A 23,306-nucleotide genomic window follows, 5' to 3' on the forward strand; every position below is an offset into this window, starting at 1 on the left:
AATATGCCATGTACATTTTGTATGTTCATTTGTTTTTTTAATTTCTCAAAACATGTTACATTGTACTATTCATGATGTTCAGCGCAAATTATGTGTAAGGAAACAAACCTAAACTAAAAACCTTAATAACCAGTATATTCTCTAATGAAAAACAACTTGCGTATGGCAGAATTTCACTAAAAGTCAAAGATCTCTGTGTGCACAAATACTTTCAGGTACTTTACTATATGTACAGTATAGAAACAATAAAGTTTAAAAGGCTTTGTTATATGATTTTAGGTAAGATTGAGGATGAAGCGCATTTCATGTTTTGTTGCTCATGTCATGTTATGATTTAATGGCTACACATTTTAGAAAATTATATTTCATTATATTTCTAAGCCTTTTTTGTGGCAGGTTACAAAGTTCTTTATTTGAAATGTGACGTTAAATGTAAAAATGTATGTTTTTGTCTGACAAAACACCACTGTGGCAGTATTGTTGGTGTTTTATACAGTAAGTCCATGTAGGCACTTGTATGTGCATAGATGACACAATACATAACGTAACTAACAAAAAAAAAGGCTTATCATGCTGATCATGTTTATTTTTAGTTTAAAAAATAAATAAATATGCATATGTAAAAGGAATAATTTTTAAATATCACGGATCTCAGCATGGAGAGATTTTTTTATTAATTCTCCAAATTTCCTTAGAAATTCAAAGGCTTTGGTGTGTTTGGTTGTCCTTATATACAGTATATCACAGTAAATGGGTCATAAAACTAAACGACACCCAAAATTTAACACATTCAGACAGAATTCTAAAGATGCGTGTGGGGGGAAAAGGGGATTGAAGCCTTCAAGAAGACATGTGACCTACTTGGCTTAACCTGCCTTTGTTCAAGTTTGGTCTCAGAGCCAGCTGTGACATGTCTGCTGCTGTCAACTGGAATCATGGGATGTAGGGCAGACAGACGAGGAGGCAACAGTCTGCATATACTGATATGTGTGTGCTTCCCCAGCTCGTCCGCGTAGGCGAAGATGGCAGCTTTAAGTGCTGAATTTCTGTGCGCAGCCCAGCCGCCTGGGAACACACCGAACATATGCACAGTAATGTTGGCAGACAAGCAGTGTTAACGGCAGGAGAAAGGCCATTCAACTCTGCTCACTTGGTCTGGTGTGGCTCCTCTAGCCTGACAACACCTGGAGACAGTAAGTACAGTACATACACCATACATGTACTGTGCAGTAATGAGAATACATGGTGTTATACAGCAATCCATTTCCTCCACTGCAATGTGTTTCTTCGCATGGGATTTGTTTAAAGTTGAACTCCTGTACGTTTTCTTGTTCACTTGAAGTGTCAATTAAAACCATACAGAGATAGATCCCTCGAGTGGTTTTAATATCGACATTTGCCCGTATACAAGCTTAATGGCTAAAAAGAAATAAATCCAGTCCTCCAAAGCATCCAAAACCCACAAAGTCCTTCCTTGTGTGAACGCAGTATATTTAAATCCCCATATGACTAAGAAAATAGAGCCTTTAGGGACTTAGCACAGAAATGCACTGTAAGCTAAGAGCATTATGTTATTTCAGTCCTCTGTAAATTGCTTTTGTGCATTGAAAATATTCATCAATTCCATGTCAGGAACTGTTTTTGCTGCCCCTCTGAGTCTCACTCCAATTACTGGCTGGGTGTTTTACAGCAATACTACTGTATGTTCCTTATCTGTCATGACTTCTCAAGATACTGGAAGTGGTACGGTAAATGGGCCTGGTTTCTTCTCTCCAGCAAGACAAAGATTCCTGCTTTAATTGGAGCTCTATTTATGAGGAATAAAGCAACTGGCAGTCACTGCGCCTTTCTTCATTGCAGGCAACGTATGTGGATTTTATTTCACAAAGAGCTTAATTTTTCCCCTCTCTGGCCGTCACTTCGAACTAATATTTAAATAGGAGTTGACAACTCTGCGGTAAAGCTTGATGAGAGAATGGCTGGCTTAAAAAGTCATTTGAAACAAGAACACTGCCAGCTAGGAAAACCAGAAAGCAAGTCTGATGAAGGCTGAAAAACAATGAGAATGATGTGTGGTTCAAGTTTCAATTTGAGCTGATTTTCATTCATTCTGAAAGCACATTGATGTTAAAACAGAAAAGAGACGGAAACAATAGAGTAGTCATCTGAAATTCAACTAAATTAATAGCAAAATAGGTATTTCTCATCAAACCTTAACTGTTACTCTCAATTATTATCCAATCATTATCTTTGCTAAAGAATATTTTAACCACCTGAACTGTTTGATTCTCCTCTGCCTTCTCCATCATTGTCTTTGCAGTCTATGTCACTTCTCAGCTTTGCCTTTTCACCATCCTATGATGAAATTCATGCAGGTTAACAATCGCATACATGAGTTGAGTTGAACTTTCTTTCTAGAAAGATTTGTTTGGGGAAAATACAGTGGAAACACTGTCAGAAAATTTGCCTTTTTCTAACAGGCCAGCATGAAGTGATTTCACACAGTCCTGCAACACTGTGAAATAAAATAACAAAGCAAAGGAAAGCAAACTAGACACTCTGGGAGAAGATATTATTCAGATATTATGCAGTGTGAGAAAACACATTTCTGCTCACTAAATTACGTGTGATTTACAGCAGTGACTATTTATTTACTTAACCCCCTCACTTCACCCATTTGTCCCCCCTATAGAACATAAAAAACACAGTTTCACACATCGTTCTTATTGTTGGAAGTTCTAAAACCAGCTCACTATACACTTTTTTAGTGTACTTGTCTTTATATTGCAGGAAAGTAACTATCTATTATCATCTTCTGTTAGACTTTAGTAATATTTTTGTTATCAGTCTTTATACTTTTGTTTGTTCTCGCTTATATTATACCAAATCTTTGTCAGGGACCTCTGAAAATGTCAGAGCAGAATATATGCAATATAATAATATATGTGCATAACATCAACACAAGGCATTTCTGGATGAAATCAAATGCACCAGCCAACATCTGTATCTCAACACTGCAGATAAAGTTTCTGCCATCAAATCCTAGAAGATGCCTGTGGTAGTTTGATTCTTAAGATGGACTGTACATTGCAGCGATTTCAAACGAATGGGAGACTGGCTGTTCCCAGAGCGAAGCTAGAGCTGACTCAGACTCTCTCACCCCTGGGCCCCAAATCACACAGCAGCGTTATCTGCCAGAGGATACAATCAAGGAAACGCATCAAAGTTCAGTCTCTGGAGCTGGTGTGCTCATATGCCTGAGTACAATATGGATCCATCTATGCACACAAACACATTCATCGAATCACTCACTAATTACATGAATACTCTATAGCATGACTCATAATGAAAGAGCAATTAAGGCTCTCTAACACTGGCTTTTTACCAAATGTAGCTTTGATGCTTTCAGCATCTGCAGGCTAACCATGTGTCGGTTTTTCTGACTTGACCGTCGGACCTCAGGGAGAATCAGTGGGCTTCCTGCCCACCGAATGTCAGTACCTTCCTTCCCTCCTTTTTTGTCATCTATTTCAACTCCTCATTTACAACCTTTTTGCTCCTATTAGTCGTGTAGTCATGTGTGAAGTCGGTTGGGACATATTCCCATGTCTGGGCCTGAGTCCAGCGCCAACGCTGCCCCTGCATTTCACTCCTGAATTGAGCTTTGTGTGTGTGTGTGTGTATGTGTGTGTGTGTGATTCTTTTACTTGCAAGAAGCACTTGCCTGGCTTGATGATATTCTCATGTCGCGTGTAATCCCTAGTAATAATGTTGTTGTGGGAGTTGAAGCGTGTATTGCAGGCAGTTCTGCAGCAACAACCCCATCTCAGCCCACCTCAGTCCGTCCATCCAAGACAAGAGTCCAGTTTGTCCCAAATCTTGTTAACATCAGACTGCAGGCAAGTTTGACATGTGCATACATATTAATGAAGCTATGAAGTCGTTTATTCACCAGCTGATTTACATTGCAGAGCAGCGAGGTCCTAAATCAAAGGGATTTCAAAACACTTTCCAAGATTTGCAAATTAGATGAGACAAGCTGTTTATTTCTCTTGCATGTTGTAGCTTTTGGCCCTAAACTTCATTTTAATCTTAATTCCTTCATTAGGCAAATACAACAGTGGCTCCTTCTACACTAATGCAATTTGCTGAACACGTCTATAAAAAAATTAAACATTGTGTGTGTGCATGTGAGTGCATGCATTAGAATATAGCCTCAGAACACATCATACATAAGCATGCGAGGACACAGAGACACAAACAATATGCAGCTCACCATATTAATCTTTTTCTTGGCCGGGACTCACTAAAACGTTATCTACTTGTCTGGTTGTCTGTGGTCTCGAGGGAGGAATGTGCATGTGGCAGAGCCTGGCGGAGCAGAGTAGGTAGGACAGACTCAGGATTTGTATGCGACGGGAGGCACCTTTAGGAGGAGTGTGTCTGGTCTGTCTGACGCTCAGTGATTCTCGTGGGTAAGAAGCTCAGTTGGAGGAAAAGACTTATGAGCTTTATTGATCACAAGCTCTTATAGAGAGAGGGGGGTTCTCCCTCTGCATAAGACAGAACTTTTATTGACATCAAGACTGCAACAAGTGAAGCAACTGGAGAATTTATCGGTATAAGAAGAGTAGATTTAAAAGATAAACTTAGTTTTTGCTCATGTTGAGCATTAAAAAAAAGCAAAACTGTAATATATTCTGTTCTTAAAGATCTGTGGACACCGGAGACACAAGTCTGACCACTCCTTATCCACCAAAGGCAGATCACTGGAGAATTTTTTTTTTTTTAAATCATTCATGCTCTGCTGTGCCCAACACATAAAGACCAAATGATCTGTCTCTAATTCACCGGAGCATGATAAGGTTAATACACATCTGTTTTGTGAGGGTCAATTTAGCCACAACATTTCTATTTTTGGTTAATGATGTCCAACATAATCAACAGTGGGATTCATTTAAAACACATAGTTCAAGTGTGTTTGGAAATAGTTCAAACTGTGTCCAAGGGGGATTATGTCTGATCGTTGTGTTGTGAGGCATCATTAAGTGAATTGTGTGCAAGTGAAAATGAACAGAAACTTGCCTTTTATTGAACTGTGCTGGAAGGTTTTATAAAGAGAGCTGTGATTTGGAAAAGGAGTGAACTCTGAGGCCACGAGGTGAGGACTCAGACTTTTTTGTTTGTTTTTCTTTTTTAGTAGATGTCGGTAAATGCTGTGACCCACAAAACAGATGTATGTGATTGGGTAGACACGGTTTGAAGTCATGGAGGCGGCTGTAGCTGCTGTTTTGCCTGAAAAGCTGCTCCAGAAAAGCACAGTCTCTCAGTTTCCTTGCCAACATCATGTGTGAGTGTGCTCCAGGTGATTTGTACAGCCTGTGGCTTGCCTAGCTGTATGCTCATCAACTCTGTGACAAAGTTCAGTAAGCCAAACTCCCCACACCATTTACCTGTCTACCGGAGCCTCGCCAGACAACAGTAACTGCTCCTGCTGTCCACTGCTGTTGCAGACTAAGCTCGCTGCTCCTGTTAAAAAAAGAGACATTTTTTCTCTCATTTCCCAGCAGGTGCATGAGCGAGCACAGAAGTTAATGCCAGCACTCTAATTTGAAGATACTCAGTTGTCTTATCTTATTTGGGAGCCTGCTGGTGTGGGTTGGGGGATGTAAACTGGGGCTGACTGGTTGTTCAAGTACCGGACCACAGTTGTTGGCAGTTTACCACAGCACTTGCTCTGGCAGAAGTCAGCAAATGGTGTCTGACCCCCTGTTGTAGCCACACATGGAGCACTGCTTGTGTTGTTTAGCTATGAACACAAATGTGTGTGAGCAGGAATTTAATCCTCAGCAACAGGTTTTTTTGTTTTTTGTTTTTACAAAATGACTGATATGGTGGAATGCAGTTTCAAGGCTGTGAGAAAATAAATAAATGATTAAATAAAATTCTGTCATTTTTAGGTAGTGAGTAATTGTCTCTGTAGCACTGAGTATTAAAAAGTTCAAAGTACTGAAACTAGCACTGAATTCTCATCAGTGCTGTTGTTTACTTACTGTTTGTTTAGATCAGATATTATTTCAGATAATTTATTTTAATTTGAATTCTATCAATTTAAAATCAATGCAGGTGGCCCGCAGGAGACTAATTACTGTTCACAGCACAGGCTTGATTTCAAATAACTCTCCTGTATTAAACAGCGTTGCCATTCCCATCAGAATTACTTCAAGAATAAATCAGCAACATTCAAAGCGGTCTGTCATGACACCAAACATAAAAACAATTTCCCTTCATCCTACTGTTCCTCACCACTTAACTCCAAATCCACCCCACTCTGCCTCTGGCAATCATCATACTTTTAAATCCAGTAAAGGTTTGGGATTAATTCATTTGAACATCAGAAGTTTGTTTGTTTAAATGTGTAATGCCTCGTCAAAGGAAAATTTCTGTTACTTTGTGACAGAAAATAAAGTTATCTTTTCTTATCTTATCTTAAAAGTTTGTGTGAGCAAGAAAAATCAGATCATTTAAACATATTGGTCTCATAGGCAGATCCTGATATTCTGGTTGTCACAGAAACCAGAAAAAAATAAATGTGTCCATAAATGGTTGCAATATATATAGAATAAACAGGATTCATAGAGATGGGGGTGTTGCCATATATGTCAAAAGTTGTTTTAAGGTATCTATCCTGTATGCTATTACTGTACCTAAATGCTTTGAATGTATTGCCCTGAAAATTGAATTTGGGTCTAACAATTCCATTGTGGTTCAGCCGACTCTCACTCCATAACTAAACAGGAGGACCTACTCTCTCAATATGTTCACTCTTAAATGATAATCCTGGGTGACTTGATTGGTTATCTAACGTTCTGAACACCTTAAGGAAATGTGCATCAATTTGAACTTTTCATGATTGATTACTGAGCCTATCAGACCCAATCCAAAAGTAATAACAGATCCTACTTAATAGATCTTATCTTCACCAACAGAAGTAATAAAGTTGTTGCCACTGGTGTTTTCGATCTTGGAATAAGTGATCGCTGCCAGTTGCTTGTGTTAGGGGTACATGTTTGAAAGCACAATCTAAAATTCTTGTCAAAAGAAATCTAAGAATCTTTAATGAGCAAGCATTTATAAACGACCTTTATCATAGTGATATTAATTTTACCTCTGAAATTCCTGATGTTGAAATGGCATTAGACTATTTTTCAAAGGACTTCCTTGCAATTGTTGATAATCATCCACCTTTCAAAAAGCTCAGAATAAAAGATAGGTCAAATCTTTGGTTTCCCCTGGGCTTTCAACTCTGTTTAAGGCAAGAAACAGAGCCTGGTCTCTTGCAAAACACTCAGGGGACCCATCCCATTGGCTTGCATTTAGGCAAGTGAGAAATAACAGCCTCTGTAAGGAAGTCAAATCAAATTATTATTTAGAATTAATTTAAAGCTCATAATAAAAACCAGCAAAATTCTGGAAGGCAGCAAATTCTATGAAAAATAAAACCACTAATTCTTTACCTGCACATGTCAAATGTAATAATTGTGTAATACCTGACCAGAAAGAGATACACCCAGCTTTTAATAAGTACTTTGCTGCTGCTGCTGCTGCTGCTGCTCATTTATTTAAAGATGTGTATACAGGACCCACACCTATTAATAGTGCTTGTACATACCCTGTAAACCACGCTTCTCAGTTCACATTACAACCTATTTCTCCTAATGATGTGGCCGATGCACTACAAACCATTGATCCCAGGAAATCAACAGGAATAGATAAACTAGATCCATTCTTTTTAAAGGTCTCCACTCATCACTGAACAAATGACACATACATTTAATCTTTCCATTTCAACTGGCATAATTCATAGTATCAGGAAGTCTGCTCATGTGATTCTTTTGTACAAGGCAGGAGACAACAGTGATCTTCAATAATTACCCGCCAATATCCAAACTTCCCTCTCTGGCAAAAATCCTGGAATCACTGGTGAACAAACAACTCAAAATATTTCTCTCAAAGTATTCTGTTTTGAGCCCCCACCAGTCTGGTTTCAGATCTATGCATAGTACCATTCACTGCTGTTACATTAGTTGTAAATTATATTGTTTATTCTATGGACAAAAGGAAGCATTGTGCAACTGTATTCATTGAGTTGTCAAAAGCCTTTGATATAGTTGATCATTCTCTGCTTATTCAGAGACTGTAATATTGGGTTTGATTCAATTGCTTGTATCCGATTTTTGAATTACCCTGCTGAAAGATATCAGTTTGTGAAAACTGGAAATATCCAATCTGAGTTTTTACCAGTAACAAAAGGTGTTCCACAAGGATCAGTTCTGGGCCCTGTATTGTTTACAATTTATATTATTGTCTCTTCTCTAACTGACTGTAATGTCCATCTTTACGTGGATGACACTATTCTGTATTGTTTTGCTGACTCTGTACAACTTGCTGTTGAGAACCTACAACTTTCTTTTAGTGCTCTTCATGATGTACTTGTTAATCTTTAACAAGTACTCAGCGCAAGTAAAACAAAAAGTTCATGCTTTTTTCTGAAGTAAGAGATATTGATTTTAACAGTCTACACCTATCTGCTTTGAATGGTAGCAACATTGAGAGTCACAGAATATAAATATCTAGCTATTTGGGTTGATGAAACATTTACATTTAAACATCATATTGAAAATCTTGTCATCAAACTGTGGAAAAAGCTGAGATTTCTGTAAAGAAACAGATCCAGCTCCCCTTTGAATTGTTGAAAGAGTATAGTTGAGGCAGTCTTTGTCAGTCCTAGATTATGGTGATATCATCAACATACATGCTCTCTGCTTCCACTGTCAAGCCCTAAGACTCAGTTAATCATTCTACCCTAAGATTTATTACTGGAGTTTCTGATGACACTCACCATTGAATTCTTTATTACTAAGTTGGTTGGTTCTCTCTGGCACAGAGGCGTGATAAGCACTTGTATCATTTCATCCATAAAGCCCTTATTAGACATTTACCACCCTATAACATCTGTGCTGGACTGGACCACAGGATCCTACCAAACTCGCTCTACTTCTTGTCTTATGCTTCCAGTCCTGCGGGTTTATTCTGAACTGAAAATCTGCCTGAAGTTTTTGTGCACAAACCTCAGTGTGCAATTGTTTTTACTGAGTATTGTCCTCTTTTGATCTATTTAACGCAACATATTTTCTTTTTAACTCTATCTCGACATCATTGCAAATGAGGGAAACCTCTGTGATTTTCAAGGCTTAAATAAGGGTTTGAAAGAATGAATTCGGAGTTCCTCTATGGTGAACTGTTTCAAGACAGCATACAACACTGAGGAAGATAAGTATGGATTACTTCCAAACACATATTATAAGACTGATGAATCAGATATACAGTGTATGTGATGTTCAGGTTAGAGGGTGGGGGTGGACCTGTCTTGTCATATGACTTTGTGGGTGCTTTTTTAAAAGCAGACATCCTAAAGTGACTGTGTCACACATTACCAGACACCAGTCTCTACACTCCTGAAGAATATGTCTGTGACAGCAAAGTTTCCCTCTCTGAAGTCATCAATGTTCTTTGGCACTCTGGCAATGAAGGACTGTGCTATCAGAGGATCAAGCTTCTGTGTTTTAATGTACCAGGACCAGAACCAAGCTGACACAAGAACTAGAGACAAAACATACAATAGGTCATCTCTTTTTCCAGCTTAACAGCCATTTCACTGCATACCCTTGTCCAGAATATGTTAATGGGTGCTGTCAGACAGGACTGACAAAAAGTATTTTTCATTGTAATATATAATTCCATACTACTTGTAATAGGAAAGTTTCGACTTAGTTATAATAAACTGAAATGACATTTGATTTTGACTGATCACTTATTCGAGTCATTGCATGTTGAATTGAGCCTACTGAACTCACTGCACTGTCGATTTCAATCTTCTCAGAGGAGAGGGGCTTATTTATTGGAAGACAGCCTAACTTTTCATCAGTGGAAACTGCCCAAATGGTAAAAAAGTAGCCCAATATTATCACAACCCACCCAAAATTATTTTTATGCTTATTTTTTATCTGTTGGCCCCTACGCTAGCGAGGATTTGTCAGAAAATATATTTAAATAATGACAACTAAGGGTCGTGCAAGTCAAAGTAGTATGATCATTTTTTTCTGTTTTAGCCATGTGACCCCCAATTTATACTAACTGTTGGTAGAGAACAAAGTGACTTCAGCTTTCCATTTGTGGGAACATGTTAGTTGTAGTTTGTCTCTGCCGTAAGTTAGAAATCTCCCAAGTGGACAGAAATGCATACTGTTCTGTAGTATTCATTAGGACCCATGTATGGACGCAATGGGAACTTGTACCTTCAAATACATTATGTTAATGGCTAAAATTGTTTTTATTTTACTGATGAAAGACCATCTTTTGAATAAACCTGAATCCAGTATTCGATTCAGGTGGAGTGTATGGCTTCTAATCAACATCTATTCTTTTACTCTTTTAGTTGGTCTTCGCTACTGCATTTTTCTCTTTATAGTCTGATTTTAAACAATTATTCACCTATGTGACTGTTGTGATATATTTTTAAATGAATGACACTTTGCTACTTAATAGCAGAGCACATTTAAGAGCACATTTAACAGCCCCTTGTGACATTTCTCATGTTTTGTTGTGTTAACAGAGTGTTAATTTGTTGAGAGCTGTGTTAGCACAGTAATTATGTGTCTGTGTTGGTAAGGATTAGGGAATGGGGGTTTATTTTCATCTGTGATACACAATGTGCCTGTTTTTAACTTACATCTTGCATAAGCTTGGGCATATTTGGTTGTGTATGCCTGTGTTTTAAACAAGGACAGCAGTTAGCTGAGGTGCAACACCTTTTCTCTCATTAGGCTTACTAAACAGGATAATGATTCCCCCGAGAATCTGTCTCCATCGCTCCACTTGCCCTGTCACTCTACACCACCATCACCATGGTGATCAAAGCCAGATGTGCTCACTTCTGTTGCCGCCAACAAAGCACAACTGTACTGAGTGTTTTTACAGTTGTCACTCTGCTCAGTGCCATAGCCCTTAGGGAATCTTCAATGCACTGCAACAACATTAGACAAACCTAAAAACACACCACAGCTATTCTCCTAGAGTGACACACACATTTTTGAATTGAAATAAGGAACTAAAATAAGCTTAATTTGACCGATGAAATTCTGCTATGATTATGTTACAACATGGTCATTGTTCTAGTCACTTCAAGAGCTTTAGACACCTGAACCAAAGGGGTTTCAAATTCTAGGAAATACATATAATAATAATTAATTTTTCACTTTTCTATCTTTCATTCTTAAATGATCCCTCTCAGTCCTATCACAACTTGTAACTATACATATGTTACCATAATTACACTGTAGACAGACTAAAATAATGGTTTTCTCAGAAAAATGCTCTATCTCATAATTGAAGTTTATCATGCTTCTGTCCACCTGACTGGTCTTTTTCCTCAGTGAGTCTTGTTTAATTTCTTTCCTATTTATAGTCGCTTTTTGAGCTCATACTGGTTCAAAGTTTGTCTCCCTTCCTGCAAGCCAAACTTATCAAACTATCAAAAAGCCAACCAATAAAGCAGCTGCCGCTGACAAGAACAACAGCGAACCAAACCTTATTAATTTGTTGTGACTACAGATGAATGAACTTGCATCCCATTCAGCTGTTTGAAGAGGGAATAAATCAGTACAGATAGCAAGATATTCAATATCCGCTGTGATATTTTATGTGATTGCCAAATATGTGCTATTTGTTTGGCGAGGGATGAGTTTTCAGTCTTTCATGCTTTTTAACAACAAAAACATCAACAAACATCACTGCAAGACAGCGCAACAAAGACAAAGAACTGAAAGAGGGCAAAAATTTACACTGGTGTAATGCAACAGTGATCAAGGAAATATAGACAAGACACACAGAAACACACCTGCAGCGACAGATGGAGGTAGCCCCAGTAAAGAAGAGAGAGGGCAACACAGCACTGTGAGAGATGGGAGAAGGGGAGGAATAATAAAGAAGGCGGGAAGAATCCATTGTTGATTAAGTAAGTGTTCGACCATAAACATAGATTATATTCAGTCTAAGAACAGTCTGGCTTGATCTATAAACAGGACAGAACAGTTAAGAACCATCTTGAACAGTCGGGTGACACTATTAGGGTGTATGTTTACCACCGTAACAGTCTCGTCCTGGATCTGAGCCCAACAACAAGGTGACTCAACTCTGAATGTGCAGTGATTAGTCAGGTTCTGCCATGTAGTGATGCTCTTTGGTGAAGCTTTACAGCTCAGAATAAAAAAAAAACACAGGTGTTTGATTGTGAGACAGAAGAAAGAAGCCACAAGCAAAAGACACAAACTCTCAGTGCTTCAAATTATTAGATGTGTAGAGCAAAAGTTTTGGGAACAGCTCAAGGATTTCTGCATTGATGCACAGAGCAATTACAGCAATTTTTCTTTTAGAAACTCAATGTACAGACAATGAGGACAATATCAGGCAGAAACATGGAAAAATGTTTCGTCTTGTCTTTGAGGAAAATGTGACTTCCTAAGTGTAGGATAGCTGAACCATCTCCTAAAACTGATGTTAATATACAGTATAAATAATATAATTCTGGCCAGATTATATTTTTAAATCAACATAGCAAGGGAATGTTTATATTCACTGTATGTGCAAACTGCCTATACAAAATGTTCATAACAATAAATGAAATGCTGACTTAAAGCCACATTGAGTTTTTCAATATTTAACCAAAACACAATCTTTCCCCAACCTTTAACCAGTTTTAAAGGTATCCTGTGGGGGTTTTGACCAATATGAGTCCCTGTTTTGTTTGTATAATGCAGTCGTATGAGAATGCAGGTGCACGGCATGTTTCACATCTTGCAAATGTTTCACACTCTTCCTCTTATTGATAGTTGGTGGCTGTAATGCCCCAAAAATGTAGCAATGCACCAACAAAGGCTGCTAGCAAGCAAACATCAGGGATATATCAAGGAGAACTGGATACCGCGTTTAAAGGTGCCGTCCATTCATTCCTATGAAAGATGATCAGTAATGCATGAAGCCAAAAAATCTGCCATGTTCCTGTGGGGGTTCCTCAAGCTTTTGTGTTTTTGAGCCCATAGAGCATGCACACTAGAGACTTCCGCTGGCCGAGCCGGGTAACTTCTGGTTGGCTCTCCACACACTTGAATGGTGATAAAATAATTTATTTGTGCAGATCTTCTAGACTTTCCAAATGTTATTGGACCGACTGAATCAAATTCTGAGTAAAACAATTTTGCGGGGGTTGTGATGCTCAAAAGAATGTATTCACTGTTTTACAGCTGCTCCTTTTCTAATGATTGTGTGATTGTGATTGGGAAAAATGCTTTTTGGGCCAGTGTGTATCCTGGAGGTTGTAATTACATAGTTTGACCACTACTAAATTGTGCTGTTCCTGGGGGCTTGGCAAATATGTATGTAAGTAATGCACAAACTTGGCTTTGCTGCCACCAATTTTGTTAGGCATTTGATATACAAAATGCGTTTTGTTTAGAAACACTGAATTTAAACACTGACTTTTTGTTTTTTTTTAATAAAACTCCAAAGGCTACCTTTAACCAAAGTATTTCAGTTGTCTAAACCTAACCACGTGTCACTTCTGCGAAAGAAGACACAGGCTATTATCTTCTGTCTCAAACGCCTGACTAGAGTGAGTGTGTGTATTAAGTTGTGAGCAATGCCAAAATGCGGGTGATCACACAAAAGCACCGTGGCTGAACGTTTCCAGTGTAGACACTGACAGAGGACTGCTGACATGCTGCTTCAGCTACACGGCTTGTGTAGATGAGGTGTAAGAATGTCACATTTCCTGGACTGGAAAAACCGTTGCCAGTGAATATAATCCAGACAGCAATTACATTTCCTCCAAAATGTATTTGGCAAGGCAAATTAGTAGCGTATCAATGTATTTTGTTGGAGACAGGGATGGATGGCTACATCCCTCCTGCTAACCACACTCTAAAACTGTGACTGACACCATCAACAGTAGATTACAAAATAATTCTACCAAACAACCTGAAAATAGAAAGTGATTTTACAGCATTAAATTCCAGAGTATGATGTATACAGGCGGTACAGCGCTCACTCTTTGACTCCCGGGGAAAGGAAACAGTGACAAATCTGTTGATTTGCTTTGTACTTTCCCCCTCATCTACAAATCCTAAAACACATTTTTAACTTCATCTCCAATCAAAGAAGCCCAGATTGCAATCTGCTACACAATATGTTTTGCTCCACTTTATTAGGCCCATAGATAAACCTCATGGCTGGAACACAGGCTTGTGAGTAATGAAGGCTCCCTCAGCATAACAAGATCCTACCCTCCTTATGCTCTCCTTCTCCTCTCAATTTGTAGAATCCTTCAAAAGAAGGCAGGAAAATGACCAGCTAAACTCAAAGGAGCAGGACCGCACAGATGCTGTTACAAAATGTAATCATGTTTTAGATCTTGCAGGCAATTAAAGAGAATGTATCGTGAATATGTATGCAGCTCCAGGTACGTACTCCTGATGTCGACAAAATGTATTCCAGCTAATCATATTATCAGTTAGACAGAGGGTTCCTGTCTGGCAGACAAATGACCCCTTATGTTTCAAGGTTTTTGTAAATTATAGTGCTGTCAAAATAAAAGACAAACAAAAGGCTGCATAGATGCAATGTTTGGTAATAACCTATTTTGTGGGTGTATTGTGAAGAACCCGAATCACTTGTTAATCAGAAGCATATTTTCAACACTGTAATTATCATGTATTAACATCATGGAATTGAATGTCCTCAAAAATGCCATATTAGGCAGAAGAGTATACTCACACACATCATTTTCTAGTTCAAAATACAGTAATTCAGGAAACTGGTAAAAGAACTCCAGCAAAACACAAATGGAAGTAATTCTCAGTGCCATTGGAAAGAAAAACAAATGAACTCTCTCTTGTAGAAGCGGTTTTACAAAAAGCTGAGGTACTGAAGAGGAAGGTGACTGGTGTTACATCCTTTCAGAGAACCATGAAAGAGCTTAAAAGAAAGTGGTTTGATTTTAAACTGTTCGGTAGAAAGCGTACTACAGCCAGCTGAAGCTAAACCAAGGCCACTGGAGGAGCCCTTATGAACAACAACCACTATGCTCTCCCAAAACGCTCAGTGCATCACCAGGGAGGTGTTTGTCTCTGGCAACGATCCAGGTGGGGACACTTGTGTCGTTCCCAATGGTGAAGATATTCACCAGCTGAGAGGCTGCAGCAAGCAGACCTTGTCAGAGAGCAGGTTGATTGGAGAGCAGTTCTCTTACTCCCTCTACTTCTCAATTCTGTCTCAGTCCAGATTTAATGGGACTTTTTTTTTTTTATTTCATGCGTCTTCAATGTCTTGTTTAATTAATAAAATGATTGATAAAAGCTCACACACACTCTTCACAAGCTCCAAGTCAGGGGTCTATTATATTTACACAATTTAACAATGCAGATGCACAAAAACTATGAATGAATGAATGAAGGAATAGTTTATTTCGGTCATACATAATAAGGAACAAAAACATTTGTGTGAGTATGCAACTGACAAAAACATCATCATAAATGTTTATACCAATCCATTTCACGAAATAAAAAAATCACAAAATCAATGACCGAAAAAGGAATAGGTTGAAGCCCAAGGCTTATTTTTGCCAATCCATAAAATAACCCAGAATATTAGCAGTATGAAATAAAGAAAAAAACAACTCTAAATTGTAATCCTAATTATTTTACATCTTTATCATTTTATTTCATAATCCTTTATTATTTTACATTTTAAGGCTTTTTTGAAACTCAACAGAGTTACACAATTTTAACTCACCACTAAGACCATTCCATAGTTTGACTCCCAAAACTGAATTTCACATTGGTTCTCACTTTACATATGTCAAAGATACACAATCCTTTTAAGATTAAAATTTCCTTCTCTTAATTTAAAAAAATGTTGAATACAATTTTTTTAAATTAAGAGAAGGAAATTATAATCTAAGAGGTGATATGATAAAATGGATTGTCGTGAGCTCAAGCTTTTAGGAAGAAATCCAGTCATGAATCATAAGAAAACTGAACTTATTATGGAGCAAATTATGTACCAAAAAAATAAACTTCTACAAAGACACTAGCCTGACCTTCTGTGTGTATTGTGCAACCAAGGCACAACATCTTCTAAGGACCTGACAATCAAATTTTAGAAATAAGTAAATTAAAATAAGGAGATGGAACATAGGATGATGCTAAAGTCCTTCACAGGCCATAGCATTAAATAAGTCATACAAAAAAGAAGCATGCAGTGAGACTAGCAATACTCCCTCAGCAGCACCAACACAGAAACAGTGCTGGGAGAAGAGAAGAAAATGTGAACACTTGAAAAAAGACTACATTTTTACTAACTAAATCGTAATTGCAAGCCCAATCATAATTGCGCACAGATAATCTGACCCCCTTGGTCTCATGTAGCTTTGAACACTTGCATCAAAGTGTTTTTTTTTGTTTTTTTTTAAAGACCTTTTTACAGCTGACAAATGCTGCTAACTGGTGTGCAACTTTCTCAGTTAGGCTGTAGCAGTGCTTGTATTTGTGACTGAGACAGAGATGAAGTCATTTGTCTTAGTGAGGAGGGGTGTTTTTTTCCTGCTTAATAACTTATGATACATGTCTGAATATGATTCAGTATAAGTACTGAAAGCAACAATGAGAATGCAGAATATCTGTCATATGGCCAGAGCCTTCACAATTCACCGGAGGAAAAATAAAAAGACAAAACACATTTTTCCTTATTTTATTGTAAATGTGTATATAAAAATGAGCAATACAAGTAAAGATAAAAGTATGCAAAAGATATGAGTGATTTCAGCATTTTCAATGTAAGAGAACAAAAACAGCATCAATTATGGTTATCTTGTAACTGGCTGAACTTGATTCTTTGTGCCAGATTTTGGACAATACTGTGAGACCCTGTTCTCATTTTGTATACATTTTCTCACTGCCAATGCAATCCAGTAAAACCAAAATCAACTTGTCATATTGCATCTAATTATTATTTCTTATTACCCTTGAAAGTACAATCTTACAGCATATTTACTGATCTTTCGTTATATATATATGTTTTAAGGTACACATAGAATACTTTTATAGAAAATACAAATGATGACTCAATGCTTTGAATATAAAAGACACTTCATCACCCCACAAGGAATGAAAAAGACTGAAAGAAGAAAACAGACACGAAAAAATTAAATACTAAAAGTAATAAATGCAGATATGGACTTTTAATTGTACACAACTACTTAACTATATGAAGTGAATGTTTAATCCAAAAACTACGGAATATAGGTCCAGAAAAATAACAAAGATAAAATTGTAAAATAAATGCTTTCAAAACTAGAAGCAGTTATAGGAAATGCAAATTTGAACAGAAATGTGACAGAATTTTTAAACATTGCGTACTTCTGGATTACAAAGAAAGTGCTTAGCAATATTGCATCTTTGATTTCAGAGGAAAAGCTGTTACATTCTCAGCGTTAGGGATATATGAATGATTGCCAAATGTTTTTTTTGACAATGCATGTTGCGAGAACAAGTAGAGACTCTGCTGAATCTATATAGCAGCTCTAATTATACCGTACAATGCTGAAGTATTTCCCTTGAATCTTTTCAGTATTAATTTCATGAAGGTACCTCTGAGCCAAAGTGTGACTATCTTTGCGCTACCTGCCAGAATTTTTTTTTAGGAAAGTTTTTCTTCTTTATACCATCAAGTGTTTAAAACATGGTCCTCAAAATCATTAGTACAATTATACAAATATATTTATTTATGGAGCTTTATAAAAGTCCGTTTCTTTAGTTTAAGTGAATATAAATTTAATTTTAATTTAAACCTTTTATAACTCCTCTTAACTAAATTTACCGCTCATCTCCAAGTTAAAAAAATGCTAAGGAAAGTCTTTCAGAGCATGTTTACATGTGTGGATACAATCATATGCTTAATATTATTGCAGAGATAAGACATGATTCTTACAAGGCCCTGAGTTTGGCCAGGAGAGCCTCTACATCAGACTCCCCATTGGTGCTGCAGCTGCTGACTGTAGCACCTGCGGAGGGTGGCTGGAAGGCCGGAGGCTCTGCTTCAAACCCTATTTCTTTCGCTGTCGGTTTAACCGTCTCTCTCTCCACCACCCTCTCTCTGTCCTGCCCGTAGCTGTGACCTGGGGTGTTCCTGTACCTGCGACCGGACTCCAAACATGCAGAAGCCTTGGCCCGAGCTGTTGCAGATGGATAGCCTTCACTCTCGTTATGGGCCTCTTTGGCAGGGGGAGCTTTCACCACCGCTGAACCCACATTTATATTCTGCCGAGAGCGAGACCTTTGTAAAGGTGCCCTGTTGTTTTCTGTGAGTGAAAAACAGGAGAGACAAAGCAGTGAGCACAAACTGTGAGGATGAGGGAGACAAAGTTTAAAAGCGACTGACTTGTTAAATGAGTAGAAGCAAAGGGGTTAAATCAAATTACGGATCAAATTACAAGCCAGGAAGAGAGCAGGAGATAAGTTAAAAAAAAGAAAGGCAGTGAATACAACACATAATGTCATTCTGCAGCAAATACACATAATGGAATAACAGAAATCGTGAGAAAGTACCAAGAAGCACTTTAGTGAGCATATAAACATACAAAACAAAGCAAACACACACATGGTCTAACAGTACACACAGTTAGTCTGGATGAATACACACACAAACACACACGGTGGAAGCATACACCGTGTACACACACACACACACACACTGATGAGGACAAATTCTCTGCAGCAGACTGTGGCATGCAGCCAGCGCAATATGATGAAATGGATATGGCTGATCAACCGCAACAGAAACTCAATAACATTGTGCGTCGCCCTTTTCCAATCTCCCAGTCTCTTTCCCTTTTCTCTTACATGGAACCCTCCCACCCAGCCCCCCCTCCCATCATCATTCTCCTTCCTCCGCTCCTCATCTCAGCTCTCTGCTCCTACAGTAGTCCTCTTCATCTTTCTTATTTCTCTTACACCCCCCAATCCCCCCCCCTCCTGCCTTTCTCCTCTCTCCGCTGCCCCCCTCCTCTCTGGTTTCCGACTTAAAACACACACCCAGACAGACAGTGGAACAGAGCGACGGCCCAGATAGGACCTACATTCTGAATTATAATCCCTCTGAGTAGATCTTAGACTTCATCATCAGTATGTGCACGCTGGAAAGAGAGGGTAAAATCCATATTCATGTGACCTTGAGCGTGAGGCTGAGAGGAGTGGCGTGAGGAAAGACACCACTGCATTTAAAGTTTCCTGAGCCTGAAATGTCTGGCAAACAGGAGTCAAACACAGCAGAGCAGAACAGAGCGACCCGCTCTGTCAGCCAATCGGTAATGAGTTTGGAGCGTGGCCAGTCAGTCATGACAGTGTGTTTTATGGGCTGCGCTGACGAATGACAAGGAACGTCCCTGAACACAACCTCTGACAAATAAATAAGGATAAAGGGAGGAAAGAGAGCAGACAAGAAGGAACCGACTGCAAAATTAAGCAGAGAAAGCCTACGATTACACACATAAGCACGCGCGCACACACACTGGCACATTCACTTACACACGCACGCGCGCACACACACTCGTTAGGCAAACAAGAGGCGATTTTAAAAGGATGAAATGAGAAGCCTGTGTGGTGTTGCTGCTGTGACTGAACATTTGCCCCTGCTGAAAATCCAAGTCTCCTCTCATTATCTCACCCTTTCTGCTCTCTCCTCCTGTTGTTGCCGCCTCAATTGTAAAAGATGACAATTATTCCCCACATTCGTTCCTCTTGCTCCACACTCCCCTATCATGTCCTGTTCCTCACTCCTCCCTCTAAAAAGCTGTCATCCATCCTCCCATACCCGTTTCTTTCTGCTTGACACATTCACATACTCACACACTCACAGATTCAGAGCTGGTGTTGTGAACATTATCAATTGGGGTATCAGCAATTTGCATTTTAATATCTTGTTTACACTTCTGTTGAATTCTTAAAGTGATGCCTATTCTGTCATCTTGGAGAGAAAGAAACATTCAACAGCAATTTTGACAAAATTCAGACATGCGAATGATTGACTTTTATTTTAGCGTTTATTATTATGACTTTTATTATTTTCTGCTCTGCAACCCTTAATGTTTATGTATGAAAAACACTAGAGAGAAATACAAAACAAAATATCAATACATATACAATACATTTACATTTTAAAAAAACCCATACCTCAAGAAGACCTGTTATCCAAAAGTGCACTTCTTTTCTTCCTAACAGGGCTTTGACCTTTAGTGGTGAACATGATCAAAGTGCTAGCAAGTCTGTGACACCTAGCTGCCCCTTCCTTTGAAGCCCAGCTAGCTTCTCAATATATGCTTTCATCTAAGCTGTAAAACACATCTGAAAGATGTAAAACATGTCTCATCTCACAGGTTGTTCCACTTTAACCAACAGCTGACACTGGTTTTATAGGAGAACAAGTCAAGTGGAGCTTCAACTGAAATAGCTGCTCTGGATGATAATCGGATTCTGAGAGGGAGCCGTTGTCTTTACTGAACACATGCTGTGACGGTAGGGGTCTGAATTTTTACCTCTCAGATAATTTGATTCAGATTTATATACGTGATCTACAATCTAATTCAAGAAGGATAAAGACATATTTTCCAGTACAAAAGGATTCAATACATTTCAATTCAGCATAAAATTGATGTTTAAATGTATATGCAGAATTTTAGTTTTGACTGGTAGTAACTTCATTTAAACATTTCCTCACTTTTTATTGCAAGTACCACGCATCATAAGCCTCACCATCAATAGTTAAAATAAGTAGCAACACAAAGGGCAACATTTTGGACAGTCCCCAAAGAGGACTTATTTTTCATTGCATCTGGGTATTCTTTACCTCGATTTCAGGGTCATTGTCATCCATCTGCATCCAGAACTTGGAGCAGCACTATATGAGTGCATGTCCTTGTAAATAAAATAGCTTATTGCTTCAGTTATTGCTTTTGACCAGGAGCAGTTGGGGGCAAGTAGCATTGGTTGGTATCGCTAGCTTTGTTGTTAGCTTGCCTCGGGTTGACTGTTCCTTCAGGCAATGTTTCTGTCAGCGCTTTGTTTTTCTTGTGGCCTGCTGCTTTCTTAATAGTAGGTTGATGCTACCATTAGTAGATTTTAAGGCTTTGCATGTTTTGCATATTGTAATTCTTTTGTCAAGACTTCTGACTGTGTAGTACACAGTGGATTCTGATTTTTTTTTGCCAGGCTCTAAGGATGTCAGTCTGTCAGTCCACCACTTTGTTCCAGACTGAAATATCTCGACAACTATCGGTTGGATTGTCATGTAATTTACAACAGATATTGAGGATCTCTAGAGGATACATACTAATGACTTTGGTGATCAGAACCACTAGCTAGGCTGTTGACTCCAAGTCTTGTGTCTACTATAGAGCCTTATCAGTTTTGACCAATTTTGTACAGAATTTAAGTTAAGATTTGTGACTGGGTATCAATGAAGCCATCTCTCTCCAACAGAGAGATCCTTTTTCAGCAATAAACAATCTCTAATAATCTCTTTTCACCTAAATGTAATAGCAGTTTAGTGGAGTACAAAACGTCTCTTGTCCAATATTAGAAAAATGTATGAAGTTGTTCCTTTATTCCATCTCCAAATAGCAGCTGAGGGGAACTCATATTTCCTCCTGTAAGATCATTTGCTCCATTTACATTTGCTGCTTCGACTGATGCAGATGAGCTTTTACTTATCTCCCTCCCTCCCTTCTCCTTTCCACTCCTCTCTTGAAGTTTGGAGAAGTTAGTAGGCAGACTGGTGCAGGGAGCCTCAGCTGAAGTCTGAACTGCAGTAGTTCTTGTCTGTCTTTTTCTTTGCCTTACTCTCAAAGCTACACTGTCTGCTACCATTGTGGTGACAATGAACTCATCTACATGAAGAGATGTTGAAAGATTGGAGTGAAACACTCATGCACGAGACAGTCTGGAGATTGGTATTTTCCAATGTCTGAACATCATGAACACAAAACAATTGTTCTAAACTACCAGTCTATCACAGTCCTCAGTCTGCCACTGTCCTTTACTTTGCTGGGAGACAAAATGGAGAAGAAAAACTGTTAAAAAAAACAATGATAAAAGAGCTGGCAGACCGAGCTTGTTGTGTCTCTTCTTGCTGTCAGCTTTGCCGTAAAAAGTGTCTTTAAACTGTAAGTCTCCCAGCCCTCAGCCCTTTAACCAGCTACTGACACTGGTTCTGTGGTAGAAGAAAACAAGTAAAATCTCAAAGAAAACAGACTAATCGCTGCTCTGAATGATTTGAGAATACCATCAAGAATTTCAAGATGGAACCATGGTGGTTTATTAAATGCCTGATAGGATGGCATTTTGTAGGAATGTAAAAGGCCCTGTCCAATAGAGAAAACTGAGCATTTCTTTTTTTCTATCTGCAAATAGCTGCAGAGAGGAATTCACATTTTCCTCTTGTCAGATCATTTGGTCCATTTGCATTTGCCACTTCAAATACAGATGCAGATGAGCCTTTCCTCTCATCTCTCTCTCCCTCCCCTTCTCTCCTCTCTTATGAAGTTTGCAGTATTTGATCACTTTAAGAAGAGAGTAGTCATGCAGACTCACAAAAATACAGACAGTGAAGTGACTTTTTCTCTCTGTGGAGTGACTGACACAACAAGTTGAAGTTAGCAAGATCAAACGCACACTTCTACACCCGCCATAAATCACAACACAGCTAGCTGGATTGGCAGTTCGCTGCTTGTTCTGTCTAATGATGACTATTTGCCCTGTTTATTGCGTTTACAAGTGGAACATCTAGAGCCAATTTACTTTACAAGGGTCAGGTAATATTTATGGAAAACTTTTTTTTTCTTCAAAATGCAAAATTCTAAACTACAAATGCAACAAATTATTTTTGTCATCATTGATTAATCTATCTTTTTTTCAGTTAATACAAATCTCACTTAAAACTGAGTTGATGTGAATTTATGTCTGGGAAAAAGTAAGTGGGTATTGATTATTATTATTATCATATTAAATATCTACTCTGGGAACAGGGTGAGAAACTTTTTACATACAGTAGTTTACCTTAAGCAACAAAAGCCATTGCTGGTGAGCACAATCCTTTCAAGAGTCTGGTTTTCAGTATGCCTTTTTTTTTTCTTTAAATGG

At 38.4% G+C, this 23,306-nt stretch overlaps 1 protein-coding gene and 1 long non-coding RNA gene across 6 annotated transcripts in view; both read right to left on the minus strand.

Moving 5' to 3' along the window:
* Positions 1–3,730: 3,730 nt before the first annotated feature.
* LOC121902400 lies at positions 3,731–7,370 on the minus strand. Its single transcript, XR_006097532.1, has 4 exons — positions 7,169–7,370; positions 5,454–5,809; positions 4,277–4,371; positions 3,731–3,893 (listed from the first exon to the last, which is right to left on the minus strand). It is a non-coding gene; the product is annotated as an uncharacterized LOC121902400 (long non-coding RNA).
* A 9,479-nt stretch (positions 7,371–16,849) lies between these two features.
* LOC121909861 (protein diaphanous homolog 3-like) overlaps positions 16,850–23,306 on the minus strand; it is a 191,241-nt gene continuing 184,784 nt past the window's right edge. For all 5 annotated transcript variants that reach the window (XM_042430931.1, XM_042430850.1, XM_042430777.1 and 2 more), the window contains one exon: positions 16,850–18,472. In XM_042430931.1, coding sequence (XP_042286865.1) covers positions 18,099–18,472 — 374 coding nt within the window. In that variant the 3' untranslated portion in view covers positions 16,850–18,098. The remainder of the gene's footprint in view (positions 18,473–23,306) is intronic.

This window comes from Thunnus maccoyii, chromosome 1 (genome assembly GCF_910596095.1).
Source record: "Thunnus maccoyii chromosome 1, fThuMac1.1, whole genome shotgun sequence".
In the NCBI taxonomy this organism is placed as follows: domain Eukaryota; kingdom Metazoa; phylum Chordata; class Actinopteri; order Scombriformes; family Scombridae; genus Thunnus; species Thunnus maccoyii.